The sequence below is a fragment of the Giraffa tippelskirchi genome, chromosome 7 (assembly GCF_054371585.1).
Source record: "Giraffa tippelskirchi isolate mGirTip1 chromosome 7, T2T-mGirTip1v1.2.pri, whole genome shotgun sequence".
Classification (NCBI taxonomy): domain Eukaryota; kingdom Metazoa; phylum Chordata; class Mammalia; order Artiodactyla; family Giraffidae; genus Giraffa; species Giraffa tippelskirchi.
This window is the reverse complement of record NC_137281.1, coordinates 130,512,427-130,535,680: the sequence shown is the minus strand read 5'-3', so window position 1 is coordinate 130,535,680 and position 23,254 is coordinate 130,512,427. Positions and strand designations below refer to the sequence as shown.

Here is a 23,254-nt window from a genome sequence, read left to right as displayed (position 1 = left end):
CAAAAGTGGATTTTAAAGCAGCACAGTTCCTTAAAATTGCCAATTATTATTTCCTATGGAACTAGTGAATTACTAAAAACACATTTTTACAAATTTTTACTAATGGCTTTAACTAAAAAATTGAATATATTTTCCTTTGGAAAATATTTAAGTCTCAGGAAGTAAAACTTAATGCCTATTTAAAGGGGCAAAACATTTTTTTCAGTTAGTGCAACCTGCTGACTTTTTAAAAGTGAATTTCTTTGGCATGAAAGGAAAACACAGGAGACATACAAATCTTTGCAGAACAAATGAGAATACATGCTTTCTGGAACACAAATCTCACTAAGAATATGTTTACTAAAAAAACAAAAGCAAAAACAAAAAAGAAAACCTCAATCAAGGGGGGCAGAAAAGGCTGTTTTAAAGAAATTTCAAACCAATGTACTATGTAACAAATCCAGTAACAAATGTCCTCATACAATTTCTTTAAGTCAGGTCCTTTCCTCTAGCATATGGTAAATTATTTACAAAAATGTACATACAGAGTCTCAGGAAATTGAGGTATTAAAAAATTGATATATATTCATACAGCAAAGAGGTAGTCATGAAAATTAATCATCAACTAAAAATAGGCTTATTTCTTAGCATTATAAAAACCTTACATTTTAACCCCTGCATTGTTTACATTTTTTAAGTAGTATAAGGTCGATTTTGGCACTTTGGTGATCTTTATTACTCCTAAATCTTTTTCACATGAAGATTAATAACATTGATTACTATCAATAGAACATGTGCCTTGAGTTTTCTCCAGCAGTGTTAACAGTGTCATACCAAGCCTGGCACTCCCTTGGGCCAGGTATTTCCCATCTCCACTCCTATTCTCTTGATGAATTACACTTACTAGACGTCCAGCTAGAGTCAAGGGTGACATGCCGTGAACAGAGAACACAGCAAAATGAATCTGGTTCTCTCAGAAACAAAAACACTTGCTGTTGTATCAACATACATAATCTTAGAATTTAAAAAATGGATTAAAAATGATATACCTCCATGTTTCAGTTTGACCACTCATAAAACAAGCAATGACTAATCTCATATAGAGGTGATATTATCTCGAATTTACCTAAAATAAGAGGTTATTAGGCTTAATGTTGTAAAATGTTTTAAAGCTAAAAAGATGTGACAGTCTTATCAGAAACCAATTTTTGGCACTTGAATCTGTGCACCTTTGCAACCCAGACAACTACCAAATGGTAAAAAACTGAAAGGGCTGCTTTTCTCAGAAAGGCTAACTCATAGCAAGAGCACTATGGAAAGGCGCTATGACAGACACTATTTTAATGAATATTGTCAACAAAAATACTGTAGCTTTACTCTTTTGTATAGCGTACATTGCTCAGAGGCAATTTTTAATCATGATCCTTCTATTTCATTCTTCAATAAGTTAGTCTTAAAAAATCCTTTTCAAAAACTGCTTTCCCCAGTTATTACTGTCTAAACATTACCTAAAGCTATGCTACCCAATGGAGAAGCCACTAGTCACATGTAGCTATGTAAATTTCAATTAATTAAAAATTCAGTTCTTCAATCATACTAGCCTTTCTTCAGGGGCTCAGTAGCTTCGTGACTAGTGGCTACCATATTGGAGAGCACAAATAACATGTTTATCATAAAAAGTGCCATGGGGACAGCTCTGATCTGAAGAAAGTGCATCGTGCAATACTCATGAAATTTTTCAAACTCATTTTTAAAAAGCTGTTTAAAAGTATATCTTTAGGCTACAGGTTATTATTGATCTGTTTATATGTGTGAAAGAATGGTATCAACTTTCTTGTCCTTTTTTAGACAATTTATGAAGTACTCAGAGTTCCATATAGGGCCAAGTAAAATATGAACTCACATTCTATTTTCACTACATGACTATAAAAGAACAAAGTGAAAATTTGACATGCATGATGAAAGTAATTTAGTCATATTTATAACAGATCTCCCACTAAAATCCATAAATTTTGAAATACGAAAGAATACAAAACTGCCATTTAAAGTTTCTCACAAGAACGAGACCAAAAGCCCTTTAGATATTGCTCTATTTTACTTTGGTCTTGAGGGTGAGGGGATATTACCTAGGTTATCAACAAAAAATAATTAGAATAAAAACTGTCTTACAAATAAATTTCTACAGAACAAGGACAGAAAAATAAGTTTTGGTTTAATGCATGCAAAAATGCTCTCATTTGTACTGATAGCTGCTATACGAGCTAATTTTGAATACTGTTAGGAAAATTAAGTTCATGTTGTTATTTTTACATTTAGTTTGTCAGAACACAAAGTGAGAGAGATAACAATTGTATATAACCTCTTCCAAATAACTCTTAGATGCAAGGCAGGAAGTGGGGAACAGAATAGATTTGCCTTTTTTTTTTTTTTTTACTTCTTAGTAGGTAAACAACTCAAACATAAAATGCACACAGCTGTATCTAAAAGAAAAATGCAAACACAACTTAACCATACTTTATTTGACTGCATCTTATTGAGACAGCTTGCACATTTCAAATCCCATTAAATCTCTCTCTCCAAAAGGATATGGGACAATAGAAGAAAATTATGCAGCAATATCCAGTCATCAAACAGCAGTCCAATATTTTGAGATACACGTGATACTTTATAGATACTCAACTCATATCTGACGTCAATATAATTTATGGTTATGTTTTTACAAACCTGAAAGCCCTGTAACAATATAGCACTCACTTTAGTGATGTCATGGTGCACTGATAAGTAACTGATGCACTACCAATTTGCTTTTATCTATGCTCCTGGAAAGTGATGAACTTCATGATTTTTAGACACCATAATAAATATACACATCCAGTCTTATACATGTCAGCCAATACCATAACACAGGGCAAGGTAAAGTTAAAACATGTGACAAACAAACTTTACACAGATTTGTCAAGCAAATGGAGAGGGTACTTTGGGGAAGAGGCAGAAAATACTAAAACCAATATTTTAATAGTAACTTTTTTTTTTTAATTTTGCTGGCTTCAGATTTGAAACTACTATCTGGTTTATGATCTGTGGACTTCTCTAGAGGAGTTTCATCCTCATGTAAGGGAAATTATAATCAGCCCACACATCAAAAATGGTAGTATACCCGTTAGCTTCTTCAATACTAACATATATAGCTTCACGGTAGCATGTATAAAAATGTTCAGCAGTCCCAACTGCCAAACCAGTGTCAGTGGATAGTACAGTCAGTCTTAAAGAGGCAGCACCCCATTAAAAGAAAGTTGCACCAATTTTGCTCAGTTTTAGCCAAGTGAACTCACTCTATCAATTTCAAATGGAACTGTTTCATGATTATATAAGAGAGATGAACACCCAATATAAAAAATTCGTTTGATGGTACTTCGAGACTTAATTTTGGTGCTGGGTTATCAGCTAGAGGAAAATTTCAGTACACTTAAGTAAACAATTTTTGCACAGCCAATTAAAGATACAAAGTAGACAATGATATTCAACATATACCAGCTAAACAATACAACAACCATTTGACTTTTCAGTCACATGGTTAAGTCCATGTTTAAAATATCCAATTAAAACACCCAGTCAATTCAGCAAAATTGGCCAATTCTGGGTAAAAAGGTCAGTAGTGATGGTTTCACTGACAATCTGCCAAAAAATTAATGGCTGAGCTAAAAACCAAGCATGTATTTACTTTAGAACTGTCCTTATTAGTGAGTCAAGCAAATGTATGTTCATCAACAATCATTACCCATTAACCAGCAAGTCAAACATAAGGTGGTGAGATAAAATTTGATAGTGAAAGTACTAACTATATACTTAGTTCAATTCCCTCCATATCAAGAATGACAAAAGCATCATTATAATTGACATTCCTCTAAGTGCTCGAGTCCAAATGAAGTTTGAGCAAAAACATACTCAAAATGGTCACCCTGAAAGCTGAGTATTGTGTGGTCTTCATATTTTTAATGTAACTAAGTATTCTCCCCATTAAACTTTCAAGAGCAATATAAAATGGAAAGAAAAAGTTTTTCTTTAAAAATAAGGAACTATTAATATAAATGATCCCATCAACAGGAAGATTTTATTTTCATCAAATTTATGAATCTTTATTTTAAAAGTACTTGTTACCATGTTCACTTTCAAGACACTACACTGAGCAAGGAGCAGCTTTCCTTTAAAAAAAAAAAAAAAAGGGCAACAAACTTTCCTGAAAGGGGGCTTTTACCAACTGTTAATGGAGGTAGGGTTTTTAAAAAATACAGTAATTATAGCCATAAAATAAAATTCAAACCAAATTCTAGAGCAGAAGAAAAACATATGCAAATTAATGAAAAAACAATAGATTCCTACAAAACATTTTTCACAAAGAATGAATCTTTTTTTTTAAATGGGTACCTAGGTTTTCCAGTCAAATAAATTATCCATCACAGGTCTCTTAACTCAACTGAAAGCAATCAACTTCAAAATTTATTACACTGCACAGATTCGCTGAAACAAAATATAACTAATGAACATGGTGATGGCTATTAAGAAAACCCACAGAACTCATTCCAAAAAAAAATTTCCATGTCTCCCTTTTGTTTTCTGGGAACTAAGCAAAGTTCCCCCAAGAATTTGCACAAATAAATGAAAAGAAAATAAAATCAGTTTAAAACAGATACAGTGCACCTCGAAATTTATTTTCAACACCAAGAACCAAAAGCAACGCATTTAAAGTGGAAGCAATGTGAATCCAAACCAAGTGGGAAAAAAGTTCCAACTACTTTGTAAAAGCTGTTCCTCACAGCTGAGCAATAATTTTGATTAAATAAAATCATACCAATTTACATTAATTTTTCTATTCTTTTTCAAAAATTCCCTCACTCTCAAAAAAAGTGCATCTAAAACCCAGCAATTCCCGGCTTCATCAACTTTTCTCATCCCTTTTGAGTCATTTCTTAAAGATACTCCAAGTAGATTTAACTTGTAAGATAAAAAGGGACTTCTACAGTAAACCACTCTGTCACTCACCTGGAAAAAGTATCCAAATTATAAAAATCTGAAATAATTTATTATCAAATTTAGAATTTAAATAAAAACAAGTTTGCTTGCAAAGGTCTTAAAGAAAAGGAAAAGACAGCATGCATTCAAAAACTATAGAGATGAAGACAAATATATTTATCTACACAGGCACTGGCAGACGCAATTTGTTATCTTTACTCATTGTAAGACACACCCAACCCTACGTAACAATTTTTTAATTCACTAATCACCGAGGTACCAATATTCAAGAATGGAAAATTTAATATTGAAAAAATAAAACCTAAAATTGAACCTTTTCCCCACCCCCTCAGAAAAACTATGGCAGGTTTCATGTGAAATGTTAGTATATTCAGAGATTTTTACAATCTACATTGGCTTTTTTTAAGGAACAAAAATCATGTTCCACATCCTGGTTCTGCGATAAAATTATCACTGTGTAAATAATGTCAGCAGACTTTTCAAATGAACAAACAAATCTTGGCTATCAACTGGCACATCTTGTTGGTACCAAAAGAACTCTTTAAGTTTAAAACAATCTCTTTTAATTCAGAAGAAATGCGCCATGCCAAAGTGCAACAAATATTGTGCGACACTCAAATGAGACACTGACAGATAAGAGCTGCATGGAAATCACTAAATCCACCTGCAAAGCAATTCTGTACAAATTGCATTGCATGCAAAGGTCGATTCTGCATGGTTGGAAAGTTGTTCCTTGATGTCAGTTTCTCAACGCAGCCACAATTTAAGTCGCAGTGCATCAACTCCATTTAAATAGTATCTGAACAGCCTCTTATCTCGAACAAAACCAAGATTTTCATAAAGTTTCAAAGCAGACTTATTCGTTATTTCTGTTTCCAAAACAACCTTCAAAATAAAAAGAGAAAACTAAGTTACAATTTTATATATTTGAAACTAATTTATAATTTCATAATTTGACAAATCACTTATAAACAATATGATCAAATATTTAAGAAAAACAAACTACATTTAATTGTTTTAAAACTGATAGTGAAAACCATAAACATTAATGATGTACGGGAGGAATCCAGAAAAAGTATCAGAACTGTAAAAGTTAATTATCTCTCAGGGCAAGGGAAGTGGGAAAACTGGGAACATCTTCTTTTCTATTGATTTTTGTAAAATGTCCATGGACAGAGAAGCCTCGTGGACTACAGTTCATGGGATCGCAGAGTCAGACACAACTGAATGACTATCACCTTCACTTTGGAATTTTTAGCAATGAGAAATATGTTTTATACTAAAACAATGATGAATTAGTTTCTTATAAAGAAAAGTAGTGTGACAAAAAGATGAAGAAAAGAAAAAAATCAACAATCAAAGGTTTAAGAAAATAAACCAGTACTTGAAACTATTCAAACTGACCTCCAACTTCCACATTCTCATTAATATGTCACTCTTTATCCTGGTGACAACTACCACATTTAGATTCTAGAGTCAAGACCAGAGTCTGCAAACTGTAGCCCTTTTCAGGCCAAATGTGCCTACTGCCTGTTTTTGTCAAGTTTTATTGAAATACAGCCATGTCCACCGATCTACATAATGGTTTTGGCTGCTTTCTCAATATAGCCGCAGATATGAGAAGTTGCACCAGAGACTTGTGGTCTGCAAAGCCTAAAATATTTACTATCAGGCCCTTTGCAGAGAAAGTTTGCCAAAGCTAGATCAAAGATACCAAAACTTTAGTGTACCTGGAGTACTTGTTAAAACAGACTGCATCTCAACTCGAGTTTCTGAGTAGGTTTGGAGTGGTGCCCAAGGATCTGCATTTTTAAAAAATTGCCAGGTGATGCTGATGCTGCTGGTAAGGGGACTACATTCTAAGAACCACTGTCCATATATTATGGATATCAATATACTATTAACAGAGGAATACAAGTATTAACTTCTATCTAGGTCTTCTTAAATACTACTAAACCAATGGCCCTGACAATGAAGAACTGATACTTTTGAATATTATGTGATATTCTTCTACTTTACTTCTACATTCCTCTATCAAAGTATCCTCTATCCCATTCTCCCTATGTATCTTTTACATACACAGCTCTATTTGCCTTTCTATTGATTCTCAACCTACCTCACTGAGAATCAACACCGTGAGCCACAGTTACTGTTGGAATGTCATAACCCTTCGGTGTTTATAGAGTGGAAAAAAAGGGCAGAGTATAATTAAACAAAGGCCCAAGCAAAGCCTAGGAATCTCTTCCTGTTCTATCACAAGCTATTTAAAAAAAAAAAACAAAAACTGACAAGAATTCAAGCAACAGCTAAGAGAAAAAACTCATCATATCCAAAAAACTCATGACCAACTTCTCTACAATTCTGCACATCAGTAACAAGATGTCCATCCATGAATGCCTCAAACCTAAAGCCTAGGAGTCATCTCTGTACCTCATTCCTCTCCACTCCCCTGCATATAATACTCCAAGCACTATTTCAGTTTTATCTCTTAAATCTCTCTCAAACTGATCCTCTTCTTTCTGTCGCCATTGATAACATTCTAGTCTAAGCTGCCATCAACTATTACCTCCTAGCTTTAAGGTCTCTCATTCTGAGTGATGCTCTTGTTAATCCCCTGCTTAAAACCATTTATTGACTCCCTTTTATCCTCAAGAAAGGGTATATAATCTAATAGTAATCTAAAGAGACCTGAAAGATCCATCAAGATATGGCCTCCACCTACCCTGCTATTAATAACTGGGCTTCCCAGGTGGTGCTTCGGGGCTAGTGGTAAAGAATCCTCCTGCCAACGCATGAGACACAAGAGAGGCAGGTTTGATCCCTGGGTCAGGAAGATCCTCTAGAAGAGGGAATGGTAACCGACTCCAGTATTCTTGCCTGGAAAATTCCAAGGACAGAGGAGCCTGGCAGGCTACAGTCCATGGGGCTGCAAAGAGTCAGACACAACTAGCACACACACACACAAGTGTGCTTTAGGTCCCCACTCCTTCTTCACCATTATCAACACTAAATTTGCAGTTTTTAGAACTCACCATTATTTTTCCCATCCTAGACCTTTCACATTAGCAGTTTTCTCTGTCTGGAAGAATGCTCTTCCCATTCTCCTCTTCTTGCTTTTGGCTTTAGCATGTCACTTCCATACTGGGTAGAATATCTCTTTCCCTTCAGACTGCCCCACAGCACTCTGCACTGCTCCTCATTCAACTGCCCTCTTGTCCAATGTTTGATGAGCTATGACATCTTTCCCAGCTGGTGAGCTCAACAAAGACAGGGATCATGGGTAGCTGATTCACAGCCATTTCCTCTGCACCTAACACACTGCCTGACACATGGAAGGCTCTTAAACATTTGTTAATTATATACATCCTTAGCACTTTTCATTATATTACATATATTACATAAATATGAAACAAACAAAAGTGCTGTCAAGCTTTTAAATGATCAGAGTACTATAAGAAAAAGTATCATCTGGAGGCAATTACCTATGCAAAAAAACTCATGAAGGCAAATTACACACTAAATCCAAATTCTAAAAAGATCTAAAAACAAGTAATTCATGGTTCAGGATCAAGGGAAAATGTTCCTAAGAAGGCCTTAAATAAAAGTTATATAGCAAGCACACTGGTTTAAGGTGAGAATAAGAAGTCAACAATTTCTCTCTGCTCTTAAATAAAAGACTGTAATTTAACAGTGATGTATGCCACCAGTGATGTATGCCATCCTCCGTTTGGAACACTCCCGTCTGGACAATGCAATTTACCAACTTTGAAATATTCTCTTGAGTAATTCCTACAATTCTGTTTCAGGCCAGCACCTAATTACAGCTAAAATGTTAAATCAAAACAATTAATATGAGAAGCAATAAAGCTGCAACAACTCATAACTTAAAACTGATTTCACAGAAATGAAAAGGAGAATGACAGTTAAAAAAAATACTATTTATTGAAGGCTAAGTGCTACATAAAGCATTTCACATGCACTATGTCATATTACATGCATCTGACATAATGTGATTTTCTTCAAGAACCCTATGAAATAAATGTATCTTTAACTTATAAGGGAATGAAACTCAAGGTCACCAGTAGAACAAAAATAGACCTCAGACTGAAAATGTGAACTAGAACTTAATAGTATCCACTTTTCTGTAACTCTGTTTCCAAAAGTAAAACAAAGCAGCAAATGGGAGATCTAACATAACAAAGGGAATCCAAGTTCATATTCATTAATACTTAGCAATCTAAAATATTCAAAACAGCTGGGGCTAACTATGACTCCATAAATACACACTTGAGGTGTAACTTAGGAGCTGAATTCAGGTTTGTTACCATCCTAACAGATTAATAAAATAAAGCCCAATTTATAGCAAAACATTACACAGAGGACTAACACCTTGATGAAAATGAAAAGATTCTCTCAGCACCCTCACATTCTATAAACAAAGAAATCATGTATTATTTGACACAACAGAAAATTCCACAAAAAAGTAACTACTTTGTAACACTTAATTAGTGAGTTTTATAAATACACAAAAAGAGAATTTGGGCTTATATTGAAAATTTTCTATAAAATTATCTAGTCTGTATCATGCGAATACTACATAGGAAGCCAAAGGTTATTTTAATATTAAAGAAACTTGGCCAAGTTGAATTCTACTCAACAGAAAAAAAGGGTTACAGTGAAGTTCTACAGATTCTCTCAGGAACAAACCACCGGCAGGATGAGCCAAACCATTACAGTTTAGAAAGCCTTTTTTTAAAACTACCAGCTAGGAGTCCTGGAGGCAGGGATGAATAAACAATTTTATTCTCTTCATAACATCCCTTTAAGATCACATCTCTTTACCATCACACTGCAGAGACAAAGAGACAGATTATGAAAAGTTAAATGACCTCCCTACAATCACACAACTATACTGATAGAAGATGTATCTAGAACCCAGGCTTCTCATATCCAGTTCTTTAACTAGGCCAAACTACTCAACCAAAAATCCTTCTAGTTTAAATAATTCCATTTTACTCTGTTCTTCACCTGGCAGCCTCTGCCTTATAGATAAACTATATGTTTCCAGTGAAAAAACTAAAAATGTTGAACATATAATTATTGAACACAAAAAACTTAACTCATCTTGTACATTATCATAAAATGTCTGCTATTTTGTTAACATGTAACAGGTTTATTATTGGTTACTTAAGTAAATTCAGCCACTGTTGGTGGGAATGTAAACTGCTATAGTCATTATAGAAAAGAGTGTGCCGGTTCCTCAAAAAATTAAAAAAAGAACTATCATACAATTCATCAATCACCCTTCTGGGTATATAACCAAAGGAAGTAAAATCAGGACCTCAAAAAGGTTCCCATGTTCATGATAGTATTATCAAAATTTCTAAAATAAGGAAACAACTTAAACATCCAACAAATGGATAAAGAAAAAGTTGGCTATATCTTACACACAGAATACTTTTTGGCCTTAAAAACAGAAATCCTGCCAGTGGGACAACCATGGGTGAACCTGGAAGGCATATGGGCATGTATCTTTTACACACACATGGGTGAACCTGGAGAGCATATATCTTATACACACACACACACACGGGTGAACCTGGAAGGCATATATCTTACACACACACACAGAATACTTTTTGGCCTTAAAAACAGAAACCCTGCCAGTGGGACAACCATGGGTGAAACTGGAGGCCACTGCCCTAAGTGAATTGTCAAAACAGAAAGGCGAATACTTCATGAGCTTGCTTATTTGTTATATGTATAAACTAAAATAGTCAAACTTTATAGAAGAGAGTGTAGGACAGTGGCTGCCAGGGGCTGGGGAAAGGAGGAAATAAGATGTTGGTCAACTAAAAATGTCTTAAAGGTCATACTGCACTCTTAAACTCCATTAAGAAATTTTGATTTCAATATATTTTCATCATTTATGAGTTAGTTCTGAGTATTACTATGATGGTAACCATACCATAAATCTAAAAAATTAAAAAGTACATAAAAGTAAATGGCCACATGTGGGTTCATTATTTTAGGTACACAGAAAATTCATATATATTATTTGTATGTATTCTTATTATTTCCCCTGATGTAAAACCAAACCAAAGAAGCTTGTCCTAGTAGCTACTAAACATATGGCAGTCAGAGCACATAAGTAACCAAACTCAAGCCAGATTAGCAACATAGATAATGCATTTCTTATTTGTGAAGTAATGAATCTACCTGTTTCTTTTTTTTTGATGCTATAACTTTTTAGTCAGCTCCAAATATACAGAAAATGAAAAAAATCTTTCCCTAGACTGTTTAAACATGTCTAATTCTGATATAAACAGTAGGAAAGTCACAGAATGGCAAAATAGAAAGATCTATCAGACCAGAAAGGTAATATTGTAATTTGGGCAAAAGCTTGATTTACATTTCGACTGTGAAATGTACAGATATACATTTCAACTAACCTCAGTTTAATTTACTCTGAATTTATCTTAAAATGACAAGTGGCAACAAAAAGCAACATGACTCAAGGTCATAAATTCTGCAAAGAGAAGGAAAGTAAAAATTGACTGGATGTGTACAGTAAAGCTTCATAGAGATTTCCAAATGTATTTCTCTTAATAGGCTCATAGATTAAAAAATCTCTCTAAGAATAAAAAAATAGCAGCACAATCTATGTAGTAGAAAATGTAATTTAAAAGCCTTCCCAAACGTCTTTCTGGTAATTTGTCAAAGTTTCTTAACACTTAAGTTTCTTAACTTTAAGAGAAATGAAGGCTGGCCTAACCTAATGAAAGTAAAATCACAAGTTGGTTATTTTATAGTCACTGTATTCTTGGAAAATTATAGTTTCAAAGTTTTCCTCAGAACAATGAATTATATACAAGACTATTTTTATATAAAATCGCTTTTATCAAAAGGTATTTTAATAACTTATTAACCCTGCAGATATATTTTTATGTGCAAAAAAATTAAGAAAAAGCCAGAAAGCTTAGACAGAAAGACAAGTTAAAAACTAATTACACAAATCAAAATTCAAAAGTTCCCCCCTCCTCCGAAAGAGGTATAGATAAGATGGTGAAGCACAGGACTAATCATTCAGCCAATATTTATGAGCCATGTACGCTATCCCAAATGCTGTATGCTGCTGCTGCTGCTAAGTCGCTTCAGTCGTGTTCGACTCTGTGTGACCCCAGAGACGGCCGCCCACCAGGCTCCCCCGTCCCTGGGATTCTCCAGGCAAGAGTACAGGAGTGGGTTGCCATTTCCTTCTCCAATGCATGAAAGTGAAAAGTCAAAGTGAAATCGCTCAGTCATGTCCGACTCCCAGCGACCCCATGGACTGCAGCCTACCAGGCTCCTCCATCCATGGGATTTTCCAGGCAAGAGGACTGGAGTGGGTTGCCATTGCCTTCTCCAAATGCTATATACTAAGCATTAAAAATACAGCAGTAAATAAGAAATGGTATCTCTGCTGTCAGTGGCTAGGGCAGACTCTGAACAAGTAAACGTAAGCACAGTAAGTATTACAGAAAGGGAGGTCAAGAAAACCATGGAAGGTGCAACTGATTCCTTCCAAATGGATCAAAGAAAACTTAAAAGAAGTTGTTGATATTTGAGTTGGGTCTTAAAAGACTGACAAGTATTTTAATAAGCAGAGGAAGACCAAGAAACTACTGGGTCTAGCAAATACAAAGAAGTTACACTGAAGTGGAGGGGAAAAAACCAAACCAAACAGGATGAAATGGTAATATAAGGAAGTAGAACCAACAAACATACTACCATCAAAAATTAGAAAGGAAAAGGGGATAGAAGAGTTTGCTGCTTATGTGGTTTAAAACTCAATGAAAGGGAAAGGGAAAGCCTAATAAAGAGTAAACAAGAGTTCTGTCCCTTTCTACAGCAAATTCTTTATCTGGACAATATGGGACACAGATAACCAATCTTTTAAGCCATAGAAGAGTAACCTAAACCAGAAACAGAGCTACTTAAAATGCAAAAATCATACAACAGAAATAAGTTCATGGAACTACTCCCATTTCATTCTAAGACTGAGTAAACCCATTGCTTCAAGAGTAAGAAAAATAAATCAGAATTAGAACCTTAGACTCACAGTGAATAGTTCCACCATAACATGTATCACTAATTCAGGACCTAACCTTGAAACTACAACAGTATAACCAAAATCTCATCATTCCTCAGAACTTTCAAAGAAAAACTAATACTATTTAAACATCTGATCAGTTAAGATAAAGCATACTACCTATGTCACAGGTAGAACTAGGATAAATCAGAAACAGCTATCCATAAGGAACATAATACTCCCTCCTTCTAACATCTCTGTTGACTGGGAACCACATTACTCAGTAAAGGAACAAAACATGGTCTTTTCATCCCAAAGATTTATCCAAACTGTTGAACAGCTTTTGTGAAGCCCAACTTCTCTTCTTGATGAACCATCTAAGCCAACAGCTATGGTCCATATTGGACCTACATTCATGAAAAAATTTATACTCTATTTTATACTCATATTTTAGTTACTAGTGATGTAAATAATCAGGGTCACAGCACCTATTACTTTTTGAGATTAAAAGCTGTGAATATGAGATCCTTCATCATGTGTGAATTTTCTTATTTGGGGTAAAATAATTAAATATCCGTAAATCCCAGGATGACTTTCCTGTGCTGTACAATGTCTGTAGGCCTTCTCATACAACCACCATCTAATGGGATCTGTCAGGCTACAAACTACAAAAGTGGACAAGCAGTGTGAGAATAGTAACTTTGCAGTCCATCTGTACTGACATGGAATCCTGTTCATGAGATATTGTTAAATGAAAAAAGTAGTTATTACAGAATAATAATTAGTGATTTCATTTGCATAAAAAAAGTGTGAATATCTGCATTCAAGTGTGCTTAGAAAATGGGAAGATGCAAATTGCAAGATGAATAGTAGCTGTAAGTACGAAGAATGATGAAGAGTTGAAAAGTGTGGAAAAAAAAAAAAAGAAAAGTGTGGAGATTGGGGGGGAAGGGACTTTGCATCCCAAATACACACACATATATAAAGGTTAATGATTTGTGTATAAATTCTGTACCAAAAAAACCTACTTAAAAAAAAAGTAACCAAAATAAGTTACTTAATGGCATCAGTCTGAAAAAAAAAATTACCTAACTTTAAGTACTTTGAGAACTCTCTAAGGCACATTTGCCCTCCAATAAGACAAGACTACTACTCACAAAATTACTAGCACAATACAACTCTGGTACATCTTAGTCACCACTGTTATATTAAAGATATCCACACTTCCCTAGTTTATACTTATTTCCTTCCACATCATGTAATAGTAAATCTTAATATTCCCAACCATTGCCATGATTTATTGAGAACCTACCATATGTAAAGCACAGTGCTGCAGCATACAGAGAAACTACCTGCCATAAGGCTTTACAAACAAGCTGAAAAGACGCTTTTATGTTAATATACAGGTATTTCTACATTTAAAAAGTGGTTGTCTTCCCCCCTCCAGCCTTATTATTTAATGCTGAGAGTTTTTTCAAATGTGAAATATTCTTCATATTGGCTGATAACTGACCAACAGGGGGAAAAAAATGATTATTTAGAGAGAAACCAAGGCCAATATGCAACTACATTACAATAAGGTTTACAATAAGAACTACCTTAAATGATTTGACTGATAACAAATCAGAGTTCTGAATATCAATTATTTATTGAAAATATCTAAAATTTTACCTTTATATTTTGACACAACAAATTTTAGTCCCTATTATCATCTTAAAATTTGTTCTAGATCAAAGTTCATGTGTTTTTTAAATGGAATATAATTTTCAGCACAAGTTATATTTATATAATAATAGTCTGCAATGAAATTACAGTATGATTTACTTGGGATACACATAAATACCCAGTAGAATATAGCCCAGGACAAAAGGTCTTAAACATTTAGGAAGACTTACCTCATCACAGTCTCCTTCAACCATAGCATATATAGCTTTCTTAACCAAGTTAGTACCTAGAATACAGAGCTGAGTATTAATGAAGTAAAACTGTAATTAGTTTCTTACAGATACCTAAATTATATTATTTCTAATTTACATTATAAATTATAATATTTATAATTCTGAGAGGCCCAACAGAACCTTTGTATAGCAATAAGTTTCCTTTTGAAAGACCTATCTCCTGATACATATCTTTTTCTCAGAGGTAAATGCTATTTTATTCCAAGAAAAAGGCAAGATATGGCCAGAACCCAGGAACTCCTTCAGCTGGCAAGAACTCACTGTGTGACGTCTAAGCCAATCTTGCCGAAGACCATACAAGAACTGCTGTGACCAAAAGTAGGCCCAAGATACTGGGTTAGTTCCTACAAACCTTACAGTTTGGGCACTATAGTAAGCTTGGGCACACCAGATGGTTTCAGTGCTGTGTCTGTATTCTAGTTTAGAGTAGATATACTTAGTACATTAAAAGGAAAACAAATGCCAGATCTAATTGTAAGAGAAGAAATCCAAATTTTATAGGAACTCTCTTAAGTTTTCAAATCATGTACACAAGCAAGCACCCATTACATGGGCCATACAAAACATGTTTGAGGGCCAAGATGCAATCCTCAAGGCACTGGCTTCTGCCCTCTGAAGTAGCCAGATAATTTGCCTATCATTTGCCATGAATCCTTATCAGCTCTTGTTAATACATCAAAGACGCGAACTTGGGTTATACAATAAGCCCAATTCATTAAAAATCTTAGTAGCAAACTGTAATACTGTAAGAAAAGTTGGTTAAACCTAATGTATTAAGTAAACCTATTCATAACGACATCTCATGTCTTAGATTGTGCAAAGCAGTCTTAAATTGAACAGAGCCACTCATAAGAAGTTTAAAAAAACAAAACTGTAAGTGACAAAACTGCTAGTAATTACATACTGGTGGCTCAGTGGTAAAGAATCTGCCTGTAATGCAGATACGGGTTCGATCCCTGTGTGGGGAAGATCCTGTGGAGAAGGGAATGGCAACCCACTCCAGTATTCTTGTCTGGAGAATGCCATGGACAGAGGAGCCTGGCAGGCTACAGTCCAAGGGGTTGTAACGAGTTGAAATTACTGAAGCAACTTAGCACGCAAGCACAGGTATCAAATCTTATTTCATGAATACTTACTTAGCTTCAGAACATTTCAGAATTTGCCATGTTAAGACAAGTGCTTGTCTACCTGCTCCTCCATTTTTGAACAAAGTCAGTAGGTCCGAGACTCTAGGACAGTGGTTCTTAAGCGGCTGACAACATAGTCACCTGGGGAAATTTCAGCCCTACTTCTAACAGGACAAGTACGATTCTTAAGGGCAGGGGCCTAAGCATTTGTTTGTAAACCACCCAGATGATTCTAATGACCATTATAAACCATGAGTATAAGATTAACTGAAAATTATTTCCTGAAAATACCAGGAAAGGTAGCCCAGGAAGTTTGGGAATAGCAGTAACAAACAATTCTTCCTTCTCCTGGACCTCCCTGAATTGCTAATACAATGTTTGGTGACTAGTACGAAATAATAGTAATTTCTCCATAATGTTGCCTTGATTGAAGACCACTGAACCCATAACCCAAGTACAGACACCTGCTTGAGCGCTGTTATCAAGCACCCTAAAAATGCTATTAAGAACTGTAGAACTCAATACAATAGTTTGAATGTGATCAAAAAAATGTTTGGAGGTGAAAACTGATCACCTAGTAATTGTTAGAAAGATAATCTCTCAAATAATTAAACAGTAATAAAGGAAACAATTCATTTTAAAAACATTTTGAAAATATTTTGAAACAAAAGCAATCAATAGTCTTCTCTCAGCTTCATGCTCATTTCTGCATACTATTTACATTTAAGTCTTCTGCTTCTTAAAAAAATGAAAATAGGCATTCTTTTTTGTGACATAATATTTTTCTTACCAATGCCATTTCTCCTGTATTTGGAATCCACGGCTAACATGGCTATATAACCTCTGCGGAACATCTTTTTGTGCATATCCAACTTGCAAACGATGGCACCTACACACTCCTCCCCTACCATGGCCTTAAAAATAAACAAACAGTTACAAAGAATACATTGCCATTAAGTACTGCACAGTTACCCAGGGAAAGAGCAACCAACCACTGGTCAGTGTTTTTGGAGGAAGAAGAAATAATGAGAATTTTAGCGAGAGCAATCGTAGAAATTTCAGAAATCTAAATCTCAGAACTTCTTCAAACGTTCTAGTTTTAAAATCTTTCAACATTCTTTACAACATGAATTTCTTATGCTCGTTATTAAAGCCTATCATTATATAGGGGGAAAATAAATTTCCACATGGTAAACATTCAAGTACTTTATAAGAGGTGCTTATAATCAATTGCAATAAAGACCTATATGTTTAAGATTTGAGAAAGAGGAGACGTGAAAATAATTTTTTTAAGAAAAAGTCTTTTCATTAGATATTATAGTATGAAACTTATCAACAGAGTACAACCAATTTATATTTAATCATGATCAAGTTTTAGCAAAGGACAGATAGAAGATATTTATACCTGAATAACAGTTAGATTTTGATCAGGAAAATAAAAAACCTAAAAGATTTTCAGAAAAAGGATTGTTTTTAAGGTATTCCCTAGATCCTACTCAAGCAGTTTTGTTATTGAAGAACTATAAAAACTATATATATGATGGTTTCATTTTTAGGACTCTCCTGACAGTGTGAGTCATCACCATAAAGCTCACAGAATATCTGAAACTCAAACTTTAATATTAAAGTAAAAGCTTCATTTTTACAGAGCTTCCTATTTCAATAAAAATGTACAGTCTTCCAGACAGAGATTATATATTAAATAAAAGCTAATCAGCCTCCATTTTCATTAAAATTTCCAGCATCACCACTGAAAACATGCTTTTCCAGCATTCCATCCCTGACAAGAAGTTCCAGTTCAATACTGTATTCTGTTAAATATAAATGGGCAACAGTTCCAACTGTTTAATGTGTCAGACAGAAATACCTTGCTAATTTAAAGAGGCCTCATTTTAATAAAAAGTGAAAGTTTCAAATCATCTCTAAATAAAATTAACTTGTCAGAAATGATTGCAACAAAAACCAGAAATAGGTTAAAAAAAAAAATCAATAAGCAAAGCCCAACGTATACTTAATACCTCTTTTATCTTGAATTTCTTATGACTTGTTTTTAGTTCATCATTCTGTAAATTGATTAAAAAGCCTTTTTTCTAACTGTGGAGAAATCTTTAGGCAAGATAATTCTAATCCATTTCACACAAGCCTAAACTAGGTCAGAAAAATCCTGTGAAAGGATATCAATTTTATTTATTTCTTTTAATTGAAGTACAGTTGATTTATTTAATTGCAGCTGATTTACTTTGAAAGGATATTAAATTCAACGATTCACATTAATTCATTTCTGTTTTATCAACACAATCCAAAATTACAATCCAAATTTAGAGGCCAGTAAACCTCTAAAACTGTTATTCCTATTTTCATTCATGATAAATCAATTTGGTTCTTTCAAAATTCTTTTGGAAAGTAAAATTTTTTTCTGTACTAAGTACTGAAATATACATAAAAATTGCCTGTTTGAACAGCATTTTCTGACTTGGACATAACTTACTTCAAATATATGTGTGTGTGGTGTCTGTCTGTATATGTCAGAGATGAAATGGTACATTAAAGAAAATTTGGCCTGACCTCATAAGCTAGGGAAAATGGAAATCTACACAAATCTATGATAAGACACTTAGATTGTAAGACACTTAGATTTCACAGTTAATAAACCATTCAAAAGAGGAAAAATTAAAACCACTAGCACACAACTAGACAATACTGTCAAACTGGATAGCCATTCAAACAAATCTTCTTTGTCCTCTGACCAACAAAGTAATTAGCAAAGTATCATATGAGTTCACTCTTGGGCTAGGTTGATTTCTTACAAATCAAAAATCTGAAGGAAAAAAAAAAATCAAACTGTAAACATCATTTAAAAATAAAAGCCCAATATATGATACATAGTTATTAGTAAGATGTTGGTACTGAGGAAGGTCAATGCTGTATTTTCTCCTGACAAATTGTTGACGAATATACACACAAAAATCACTGAACTGCATGTCAATTTTTCCAGATAAAAGCTTCTGTATCTCCATTTGGAACTCTTGCTATTAAATAAAATGTGTTCAATTTTTTCAAGGATGGGAACTGAAAAATTGCAGGCAAGATTAAAATTTAATTCTAAAAGGTCAAATGCTTATCAATCTATGGAACTTGAAAAACATAAATTGTGTGAAATAGATTCCCAAATTCCAGAATACCACAAACAGCAAAACAGAAGAAGCTGGAAATTAAAATTTAGAACAAATAACAGAAGTACTATGGAATATCACTGGTAAGAAGTTCAAAAAGGCACCAACTGAAAAGACCATGAACTAAAGAGACAGAGGTAAACTAGCTAAGAACCGAGTAAATGATAGTGTCTCCTATTTGTACAGTACCATACTTTCACATGTTACAATTATTAGGAAGAATCACTAAAACCCATCATTTTTGTTAGTCAAATATGGTCAAGGATTGGTGATTTTCTAAGGTACAATCTTATATACTCCATTTGATCCAGTGCAGGTTACTTATGGAAACCAGGAACATTCTGGAGGCTTCTAGTCTCTTGCGATTGATGTTCACAAGGACAACTATTCCTTGGCGAAGCGTAACTTGGGACACAGGATCTTGGCTGAATTAGTCAAGAGTATGTCATTTTTCAAGTTCTTAGTTGTTTCCATAATGAGAGGCCAGGAGACCTGGGTTCTAGCTTTATATCTCTGGACATAAAATATCTGGAGACTTGAACATTTCAAATTTTTCTGGTCTTCCATTTTTTTCATAAAAAAAAAAGAGGCTGAACTAGATTATATCTGGGATCCTTCATAGTTTTAAAAATAGTATGACTTGAAATAAACATACATTTATATTTGTTTTAAATTAGTTCTCACGAGAAACTCAAAATTTTTAAATTCCAATATAAATGCCCCAGTTCCAAATGGTCTGATTGTTTAACCATTGTTTTATGTTCAATACTTCACTTCATACTTGCACTAGTAAATCTTATAGGTCAACTACTGTGTATATCACTATTTCTAGATATTCAGAATTTAATGTTAAACAAATTAGCTATTAAGGGTTAAAGTTCAATTAGCTGGTGAACTGGGAGGAGTGTATGTATAATCAAACTAAAGTTTACTAATATTCAGTTTATCAGAGTCTAAAATGGCAGACAAGTTGAGGTAATACCAGAACTCAAAAATTGACTATCATACATACACAACTATCTTCTGGAATTAACAAAAATACACACACCATTTCAATTTAAAGTGTAACTAAACTGTATGCTTTTGTGAGTTAACTTACAATCAATCTACAATCTTTAGCATTTATAATGGGATTTGATAATGACATTTATAATAATGTTATGAAGACCATTTTCCCATATTCATTGACACAGACATGTCTTAGAACTTCTACTTTGATGCAACAGTTAGAATCCTCTACAAGTGGCTTTGTAGAATATAAAATAGTTCCCAGCTTAAACAAACACACTAAACTGAAGTTTAGCAAAGTGAATGCAGAAAACAGCACAACTACCATTACAACAATACAGAGGTTACATTCTCAGATTACCACCAAGCTGTGTAATCAAAAAGATAGATTTCTGAAGTATGGTGAGAGCATTTTACAAGGAATTAACAAGTGAAAGTAAGTCAATTCTAAACAATAAATAATGGTCGTGGCTTTTCCCTTCACATATCATCAAACACTCCTTAAAAGCATGTTGCCTTTCTTCAATAAAATTCAATGGAAACAACATGCTGTGAGCATGATACAAAGCACATACCTGTAGTCAATATTTAAGTGAAAGGTTTCATACAGACTGAAATTGGTCAATATTATTGGGAAACTGCCAGTACTACCAGTACTACGTAAGTTAAAATACACGCATACATTCAGCTTGTTTGGTAAGCCAAGTCTTTCTTACTCAGGTATAAGTAAAAAATTTCTGTCAATTATATTTCACACAAGCCAGCATTAGTACTAGCATTTAGACATACCTGTGACCAATTTCTTAAAAAAAAATTATAGACTAGTAACAATTTCACACTTAGTTTCCTACACTCCCAAAAAAGGTATTTTGCTCAAGTTTCAGGAGTCTTTCAACCACCAGAAAGTGTTAGTATGGCCTTCTGCAACTGTGCAACAGAAAGCAGGCTGGCTACAACTGCCAATCGTCCTGTTGAAGTAAAAGGAAACAATCTCCATAATTACGGAATATGCTTGTGAGATTTAATTCTCCAATGTGGCCACAGCAAGTTTACCGACAATCATGTTCACCAAAACATGTTTATGCATACACTCTTCCTGATTATGGCTGTAATTGAGAGATTAATAAGGCCTGTATCTGAACAGAACCATGCTCAAATTAAATGATTGCAAAGTGCTTTGAGGATGAGGGAGGATAATTAAAGACGGTTAAACATGATGATAAGCTAGTGTAAACAGGATACGAGACCCCCAACATGCATCATCTTAGCTTACTGCATTTACATCAATATCAAGTTGACCCGGATCACGAAGTCTTACCTTTCATACTGTTTCATTAAATATCTAGGAGTGTGTACACGCACTTTACATCATGTATCATACTATGAAATGCAGAATACATACATTGACATTCCAGCCCGCACATTCCCTGCCCCGCACGGCCTGGATCTCTGCCGGGTTCACCCGTTTTTCATTCCATCCACTTACCAGGAAGCACAGCTGTGGCCAGTTGTGGATAAAATATCTATAGGTATATATGGAGTAGGGTTCAGACAGATCTTTGGTGATCAGTCTCATGATATCGGGCATTTGTAGCTCGGATTCATATCGGACATAACGTATCGTCCGATCCTCCCCCGGCTCAACCTCCCGGCCTGAGGGGCTCCTTAAACTGCAGCCTGCGGTTAGGGATGAAGCCAGCAGCCGCACCTGCTCGTCTTCCTCCTCCTGCTCCGTGCCCTCCGCCAGTCCATTGCGGGCCGCCGCGGGATCGCTCGCCGCCGCTGCCTCTGCCGGGCTGGGGAGCGCAGTTCTTGCATTACTGGGGAGGCAGTGAGGGGGGCTCTCGCCCGAGTGTACCCCGGCTCCTTTTGTTGCAGTCGCTCTGGGGCCCCCGTCGGGGGTGGCCGCCTCGGCCGAGCTCAAAACCTTGCTCTTGAGGGAGGCGGCCGCCCGGAGGTGCCGCAGTTCGGGGTTGATCAATCCGTTGAGCTGCAGCTGCTCCTGCGGCGGCTGAGGGCAGCGGAGGCACGGATGCCCCTTGGCCGCTGCCTCGCCGCCCGCCGGGCTCCCGCCGCAGCCGCCGCCTTCGTGCTCCTCGTCGTCCTCCTCGTCCTCGCTGCAGCAAGCGAGGGCGGCCCCCGCCGAGAAGGGACAGCGGGGCTCGGCCGCCGCCGAGGCCGGAGGTGCTGGTGGTGGGAGGAGGCTGCTAGGCCCAGGCGGTACCTCCGCCATCCTATAGGCGACACAGACCGAGAGGGGAGGCCATGAGACCCGGCGGACGAGCGCGGAGCAGAGGAAGCCGAGAGCGGGGGGCGGCGGGAGTGGGGGGGGGGAACAAAGGCAGAAACCGTCCCTAACAGAGCTGGCCCCCCAATTCCGCGCCACCCCCCGCCCCGTCTCTTCAGCGCCGCCCAGCTGCTCAGCCGGCCACCGTCCCCGTCCGCCCGCGCCCATCCGCCAGCCCTGTCACCCGCGGCCCCTCCCCGTCCCCTCCGCGCGGCTCACCCCGCACAGGTCCCCGCCGCCACTGCCGCCACTCCTCTTCCTCAGCCGCCGCCGCCTCCCTCGCCTCCGCGGCTGCCTCCGCCGCCGCCAAGGCTCACACTCAGTCGCCGTCGCCGTAAAGCGCCTCGGCTGTTACCCCGGGTAAAGTTTCCTGGGCCTGGCTTTACGACACTTCCCTGCCTGCCGGCTGCCGGGCCGAGGGAAAGGGGCGTGGAGGGAGGTGACCTGTGGAAGGGAGGGGCGAAGGTGTCTCCCGCGGCCCCGTGGCGGCTGCGTGCTAGTGGGTGCGGCTGTAGGGCCGGGAAGTTACAGAGGGCTTGGGAGTCATCAGCCCTTAACCCACTATCTTCGGCCTTGCGGGCTGCTCGGCCCGCGGACCTTGCAGCTCGGAGCCCGGGAAG

General features: G+C 36.3%; 1 protein-coding gene across 3 annotated transcripts; it reads right to left on the bottom strand.

Annotated features, from left to right (window-relative positions):
* Positions 1-2,479: 2,479 nt before the first annotated feature.
* On the bottom strand, positions 2,480-22,970 carry NAA30 (N-alpha-acetyltransferase 30, NatC catalytic subunit). Of its 3 annotated transcripts, none has more exons than XM_081509602.1 (5): positions 22,854-22,970; positions 21,834-22,581; positions 16,957-17,080; positions 14,977-15,032; positions 2,480-5,895 (listed from the first exon to the last, which is right to left on the bottom strand). In XM_081509602.1, exons 2-5 carry the CDS (start codon positions 22,578-22,580, stop codon positions 5,758-5,760), a joined length of 1,065 nt encoding a protein of 354 aa, XP_081365728.1. In that variant the 5' UTR covers position 22,581; positions 22,854-22,970; the 3' UTR covers positions 2,480-5,757. The 3 variants fall into 3 exon arrangements, with proteins under 3 accessions (XP_081365728.1, XP_081365730.1, XP_081365729.1); XM_081509604.1 differs by having other exon boundaries at positions 22,056-22,581; XM_081509603.1 differs by lacking the exon at positions 22,854-22,970 and having other exon boundaries at positions 21,834-22,769.
* Between the last annotated feature and the right edge of the window lie 284 nt (positions 22,971-23,254).

Bases quoted from the DNA above. Each gene is read 5' to 3' on its own strand.
- NAA30 (XM_081509602.1), bottom strand. From the start codon at position 22,580: ATGGCGGAGGTACCGCCTGGGCCTAGCAGCCTCCTCCCACCACCAGCA. The intron at 17,081-21,833 runs GTAAGTGGATGG...TTTATTTTTAAG, and splicing joins GGCCACAGCTGTGCTTCCTG to GCCATGGTAGGGGAGGAGTG. The intron at 5,896-14,976 runs GTAAGTCTTCCT...TTTATTTTGAAG, and splicing joins TTGAAGGAGACTGTGATGAG to GTTGTTTTGGAAACAGAAAT.